We start from the raw sequence: 7,142 nt of genomic DNA on the forward strand, positions 1-7,142 counted from the left end.
TAAAATCAAAGTGTCAGCAGTGCTGTGTTCCTTTTTGGACATTCTAGGGGAGAATCCTGTTGCTTTTTCCAGCTTTTAGAGGCTGCCTGTGTACCTTGGCTTGTGACTGTCTTTATTTTCAAAGCCAGCAATGGCAGGTTGAGTTGTTTTTGCATTTTTACTCTGATTTCCGCTCTAATATCCCTCTTCCACTTTTAAGAACCTTTATGATTATGTTGGGCCCACTCAGATAATGGAAGGTGATCTTCCTTTTTTAAGGCCAGCTCATTAACAACTTTAATTCCATTTGCAGCCTTAAATTCCTCTTTGCCATGTAACCCAACATAGTCATAGGCTCTAGGGAGTCGGGCATGGACATGGACATGGATATTTTGCAGAGATCTTTATTCTTGCCTACCACAGCTTCCTAAGGAGGAAGGCGATTAGGGAGAATGGACATATTCCAGGATATAAGGCTTAGTCATCCAGGACTGGATGGATCACTTGGAAGGAAAGATTCCTACTCTTGTTCTTGACAGTTGCAGATTCTGGCAGATGCTGGTAGAGGGACTGTGAGCCGGTTGGCAGAGTGAAGAGGGAGAGACTGTCATACCTGGAAAGGCCAACAGATTTTTGTTGGCTGAGAACGCCTCACCTCCTATGCACTGACTTCATTGAGTTGTTTCTAATGTTTTTAGAGAAAGAAGGTACTAAGGATTTTTCTCTTAGTAGGAGGAAAAACCAAGTCCCTCACCAGCTCACACATAGAAGGACAGGTAGGGAGGAGCGCTTATAGAGTAGGAATCCTAGGTCAAAGAGATAGAAACATGAGCCATATATGTCTTTGATTGAAACTGAGCCTGCTTACCTTTCCCGCCCACCCACACTTCCTACCTTCCTTCCTTCCTTCTAGTTTTCAAATTTGTGCTATTGATGTATTTGGGAAGGTATTATTATATAAGCACTGCTATTATCTAAACAGGTTATGTTTCTGTAGGATCAGAATTGGGCTCATTCTCACAGAAAACATCACTAATAATAAGAGCAAAATTTCAGCCACCTTTTTAAATTTTTATCCTACCAATTAAGAGCTAAAGCATTAAGTGAACAAGAGCATGATTTGCAGAGTGGGGAGGTAATACAGAAGCCATTTAAGAAAATGATACAGTTGAGTGTTGGAGACCTTTGTTTTATAAGTTAAGTAAAGTGGAAGTGGTATATTTGGATCCAAGAGAAGAATCACATGACCCCCTGAGTGAAAAGAAACCCACAAGTCATTAGTCATCTAGTTGATATTATTTAAATCACACAAAATGCTGCCTGTATCTAGTTACAGGACTTTCCATTTGTTCTCCAAAGCAGACTAGACCTGCGATAGGTCAGTTTATGTGCTTACCTAATTCCTCTTGTTTGGGTGTCTGCATGGATCGGAAGATCGAAATGGTTGAGGACTTGCCTTCCACAAAGCGTAAGCTATTGGAAACGTGCTTTGAACTGAGGCATCATGCGCCCCACAAGGGGAAGAGGAAGCCACAAACAGCATCAGAACATGAAAATATAGGTCATATCTGCCACCCTAGGCAAAGAGGGTATACCTTCTTGCCACCAAGAGCATGGGAAGGAGGCAGGGAAGATATATATTAGAAGATACATTGTTGTTGACTACAAAGGGTTTCTACCTTTTTGTGTCTTTGTCACTTTTTTCTCCCAGTGGATGTACCTCTCTTAGGTCCTATGGCGGGGGTGAGGGAGCAGTGGGTGGACGGGATGCTAGTGGTGGGAAGGTCGCCAGAAGACTTCCTCTGGAGAACTGCATGGATTTTTCATTAGTTTTTGAAGGTTCTTTGTATAAAAATAAAACAAAAACAAAACTTTAGTACGCAAAGCATTGAACCTTTAGCAAGTCTCTTGCCAAAATGAGCTTATTTGAGCATAAAGTAGAATGGCAAAGTTTAAAGGGAAGGTGAGTGGCAATCTGATGAAAATAAACAGAAATAGCCATTCAGCAACAAGAATGTCTTCTTAAATTCTCATCTTTATTTACCTCAGTGCTTCCAATTTGTCTAGCTCCAGGTGTCTTAAAAAAGTGTGTTCCAAGAGGAGCTTTACCTGAGGGCACTCAGTGTTCACAAAGCAGGGAGATTTTTCTTGAATACTGGCACTCCGTCCTTTCCCCCAAAGTCCCACTTCTGCTGTTTGACTACTTTTTGCTTAACAATCACACAACATTAGGCTGCCTTTGCTCATGTGCCCTACAACTCCATCTCTGTGTTTCCTTCCATCCAAGGCTGACTTTGCCCTTCCTCTAAGTCCTTCATACTCCCCAGAGTTCCTCCCTGATAAATCATCAAAGCCTTGCAGACTCATGCCCTATGCATGGAAGAAATCTGAAATAGATTATTATTTGTATCCATAGCAGTCCAAAACAGTAAACCCAGGTGATAGTACTCAGTTTTTATTTATTTATTTTGCAGGTTCCACCTGCTTTAGGTCCATCTGATCCAAATCAGAGCCAGAGGTTGGCAAACTATGGCCTGAGGGTCAATTCCAGTTTATTGCCTATTGTACAGAACTGCTTTTACATTTCCAAACAGTTGAAAAAAAATCAAAAGAAGTATAATATTTTAAGATACATGAAAGTTATACGATATCCAAATTTTAATGTCCAAAAATAAAGTTTTATTGGAACTCAGTTGCTCTCATTGATTTATGTATTATCTAAAGCTGCTTTTGTGCTATTTTGGCAAAATTGGCTTGCAAAGCCTGAAATATTTACTATCTGGTCCTTTACAGAAAAGTTTTGCTAACTCTTGCTTTAAATCCATTTTAAAATTTATGTATTAACTAGTCAGTTGTACACTAGAGAGCAAGATTCTCAAGGGCAGATATGTTACTTGATCATTATCACAGCCTTGTTGGTTAACACAGTGACAGACATGTAGCCATTACTTAACTGATATTTGTCTCAAAGATTTACAGTGATGTAGCTTACAGACCACTTTCAGAAGCATACCTATTACATGACATCTGTTTTGGGAAGACTCACCAACAGGCAGGAGGTGCATGCTTTTGCTCCCTAACCTCTTCTTCCCTTATGCTTATTACAGAACATACATACTTTTAAACTGCTTTTTAAAATTTGGAATATATTGAGTTTTCTATAGCTAGAGGTTTTGTTTTTAAAATTATGTACTCTTCTTAGAGGCTGTGTACTGGTTATCTGTCACTGCATGCAAACTACCATAAACCTTGTGATTGATTTCAAATAAGCATTGTAGCTCATGTACCAGAAGGACTTGGTCCTCTACGGTTTGTGGTCCCAAGAAGCATCTGAAGTGTATAGCAGTTCCAAAACATTGGATGCTGGATAAACTGACTGGTGTGTTTGCCTCTCCCCATAAGCTGAGAGAGTGTCTCCATCTCATCATTTTCCTAAGGAACAGACTTAGGTATGCCCTAACAGGAGATGAAATAAAGAAGATCTATGTGCTTTGTTTTATTAGGACTGATGGCAAGGTCCAAACTGATATAACCTACCCTGTTGGTTTTATGGATGTCATCAGCACTGACAAGACTGGGGAGAATTTCTGTCTGATCTGTGACACCAACGGTCGCTTTGTTGTTCATCGGATTACACCTGAGGAAGCCAAGTATAAGTTGTGTGAGAGAGGATCAGTGTGAGAAGTGTAAGTTGTGCAATGTGAGAAGGATCAATGTGGGGACAAAACGAATCCCTCGTCTGGTGACTCATGTTTCTCGTGCCATCTGCTGTCCTGATGCCCTCATCCAGGTGAATGACACCATTCAGATTGATTTGGAGCCTGGAAAGATTACTGATTTCATCAAGGTTGATACTGGTAATCTGTGTATGATAAGTGGACATGTTAACTTGGGAAGAATCGGTGTGATCATCAGCAGAGAGAGACACCCTGGTTGTTTTGATGTAATTCACATGAAAGATGCCAGTGGTGACAGCTTTGCCACCCATCTGTTCAACATTTTTGTTACTGGCAAAGGCAACAAACCATGGATTTCTCTTCCTGGTGGAAAGAGTATCCATCTCATTGTTACTGAAGAGAGAGATAAGAGACTGGTGGCCCAACAGAAGAGTGAGTAAAATGGCCCTTAGGTGATGTGATTGGAAGTCTTTATGCTTAATTAAAGATCATATGGCATGAAAAAAAAAATAAGCCTTATATCACATCTTTTATTAATTAGGAATTCAGGCAGGGGTTGGTTGGTTGATTTTCTCCTGTTCCTTATAACATTCATTGGATTACTTAGTGGTATTCAGGTGGTGTCCAGGCTTCTCTAATGGGTCCAGTGATGTTGATGGTTGGAAGGTAGGTCTCTGTTGGACCCCTTTCCCTTTCCAAGTCATCCCAGGACCTCTCCAGCAAGGAGTGGAAGCACTTCTAGAGACTAGGTAGAAACTGCCAGTTCTCCTGGAGTCAGGGCCCATAGCTCGCTGAGTGTCATTCCTGCCATGTACTATTATCAAATAGTTGCCAGCCAGCCCAGACTGAAGGGGAAAGGAAAGAGACCCCATCTTTTTTTTTTTTTTAAAGATTTTATTTATTTATTTGAGAGAGAGACAGTGAGAGAGAGCATGAGCAAGGAGAAGGTCAGAGAGAGAAGCAGACTCCCCGTGGAGCCAGGAGCCTGATACGGGACTCGATCCTGGGACTCCAGGATCATGACCCGAGCCGAAGGCAGTCGTCCAACCAACTTGATCTGCCATAAGCTGCTTCTAGTTTTGTTTTGAACTTTAATAATTCCAGTTAAGTACAACAGCCCCTCCTAGTCCTCCTAACACATGATCTTTTTTGAGCTGTCTTTCAAGCTCTTATTTCTAAGCTCTGGAACTGTCAGGTGTCTCGGCAAGGAGAAGACTAGCTCAGCAGCTCAGGCATGGCAGAGCTATGAGGGATGGTTGATGGGCACTGAATGTATTCTTGGAAGGTGATTCAGTCCCAAAACAGTTCCCCCAACTCCTAAAATACCTAAAATAGGAGCTAGGAGGTCTGCAGGCTCACTCGGGACCCCAGCTGCTCGGGAGGGAAGTCCTAAACTACATTCCTATATACTTAATGATCTCTTATATAATATAGTTGAAAGTTATTCCCATCCCTACCCTCTCCTTCCCTTCCCTTCCCTTCCCTTCCCTTCATTCTTTCTTTCCTTCTCTCCCCTCTCTCTCTTCTTTCTTTCTCTCTCTCTCTCCTTTTTCGCTTTCTCTCTCTCTCTCCCTTTCTCCCTTTCTCTGTCTTTCCCTCCCTCCCTCTCTTTCTTTCTTTCTTCTTTGAAAAGAAAAATCAGTGCTGCTCCTCACTGGATAGAAATTGGTAGCTAAAGAGCACATAGGCCAAAATAATGTCAGCTCAAAGCCTGGTTTTTCTCCTCTCAGCCATCTTCCATTTGTGTACTGTATTGCTAGGGTGCTGTTCCTTTTTGCTATAAAGAAATTAGATCTGGTTTTCTAAAGATGCCTTTGTTTAGACTAATTCTCTGACCCAAAGACTGGAAATCAGAGGGATGTAATCGTTTAAAGGATATCTTCTGTATATGACTGTATATGGGGGTGAAAATGTCAGTAATTTCTCCAACAGAAATAATTTTTGGAGGATTTGCTTGGCTTGTGTTACAGAGTTTTGAGAGAAAATCCAGTTTCTTGTAACATGCAGAAATGCATATGTAAACATACAAGATATAAATAATATTTAAATGCACCAAAATTTTATGGAGATGGAAGACACTTATTTCATACAGTTCTATTTCCCTATCCATTGGAGCAGTCCACCTGTTGAATTTTTGACCTTTGAGATCAGCAGGGTTACAACCCTGTGTAGGTTCACCAGATGAAGAATTCCCTCTGTTCTGGCTCTGCTTTGCTACCTGTTAATTCTTTTTCTGGAAGCTCTAAACAATACTGTGCCAGAGCAGTTGCTTTCTCTACGTGCCATGTGAAGTATTCATTTTCTCCTTTGGTGGCTGCTGACTGAGAGCCTCTTTGCACGTTTCCTCTGGTGGGAGGACTCTAAGCAAACTCAGGCTGCTGTGGTTTGCACTGAGAAGCCTGTGCATGTGGCCGCTGTGAAAGACAGGCTGCAGCAACTTCCTTGTTCTTTAAAAAGTCACATAGAGTTGTGGGGCTTGATAGTACATTTTCTGTGGGCATTAAAAAACCCCTGAAGTGTTCACATAGAGAAAGGAAAGGGTCTCTCTTGGTGATAAATCTAGAATGACAGGCACCTTTTCCTTTTCTTTGTGGCACGGAGATGCATAAGAGAGGGGACTCTTCAGGTGCCTGGGTGGAGCAGTTGGTTAAGCGACTGCCTCTGGATCAGGTCATGATCCTGGAGTCCTGGGATCCAGTCCCGCATCGGGCTCCCTGCTCTGCAGGGAGTCTGCTTCTCCCGCTGACGTCTCTCCTCTCATGCTCTCTCTCTCTCTCATTCTTTCTCTCTCAAATAAATAAATAAAATCTTTAAAAAAAGAAAAAAAAAAAAAAGACAGGAGACTCTTCATGGCAAGCCATAACTGGAAATTAAGAACACTGGTCTGTGGTTCCTATCTATGTTGTTGTTGCTGGTGGTGGTGGTGGGGTGTGTGTGTGTGTGTGTGTGTGTGTGTGTGTGTGTGCATGTTTTGAGAGCCTTCATTTGAGGCTGTACTTTCTGTGGCTTGCCTGGCCTAAAAGTAATTCATGTCCTAGTGATGAGTCCTTCTTTTGGCTAAAAGTGACGCCTGTTCCATTATTACCAGATACTATAAAGATAGTGCAAATCTTAGAAAAGCATTTTGTGGTATAGTGAGGGTTAGATATATGTGAAATTATATATGTGAAAAATATCTGTAGTAACACCTTTCCAGGAGAGTAGTTTTGGTCTTTGTTTTGAAGTGGTTTTCTTTTTTCTTTTTTTTTTTTTTTAAGATTTTATTTATTTATTTGACGGAGAGAGATCACAAGTAGACGGAGAGGCAGGCAGAGAGAGAGAGAGAGAGGGAAGCAGACTCCCTGCTGAGCAGAGAGCCTGATGCGGGACTCGATCCCAGGACCCTAAGATCATGACCTGAGCCGAAGGCAGCGGCTTAACCCACTGAGCCACCCAGGCGCCCTTGAAGTGGTTTTCTATGAAACATTTTCTTTCCCTTGTTTCCCT

At 41.7% G+C, this 7,142-nt stretch overlaps 1 protein-coding gene across 1 annotated transcript; it reads left to right on the forward strand.

Moving 5' to 3' along the window:
- Positions 1-1,401: 1,401 nt before the first annotated feature.
- Positions 1,402-4,096, forward strand: LOC111140778 (40S ribosomal protein S4, X isoform-like). The gene is made up of 4 exons (XM_022492964.1): positions 1,402-1,447; positions 1,691-1,763; positions 3,258-3,645; positions 3,680-4,096. The coding sequence occupies exons 1-4, from the start codon at positions 1,402-1,404 to the stop codon at positions 4,094-4,096; spliced, it is 924 nt and encodes a 307-aa protein (XP_022348672.1).
- Positions 4,097-7,142: the final 3,046 nt, after the last annotated feature.

This window comes from Enhydra lutris, unplaced genomic scaffold (genome assembly GCF_002288905.1).
Source record: "Enhydra lutris kenyoni isolate GAN:26980312 unplaced genomic scaffold, ASM228890v2 scaffoldscaffold5, whole genome shotgun sequence".
NCBI classification, from domain to species: domain Eukaryota; kingdom Metazoa; phylum Chordata; class Mammalia; order Carnivora; family Mustelidae; genus Enhydra; species Enhydra lutris.

Bases quoted from the DNA above. Each gene is read 5' to 3' on its own strand.
- LOC111140778 (XM_022492964.1), top strand. From the start codon at position 1,402: ATGGATCGGAAGATCGAAATGGTTGAGGACTTGCCTTCCACAAAGC. The intron at 1,764-3,257 runs GTCGCCAGAAGA...TAAGCATTGTAG, and splicing joins GGGATGCTAGTGGTGGGAAG to CTCATGTACCAGAAGGACTT. The intron at 3,646-3,679 runs AGAGGATCAGTG...AAGTTGTGCAAT, and splicing joins CCAAGTATAAGTTGTGTGAG to GTGAGAAGGATCAATGTGGG.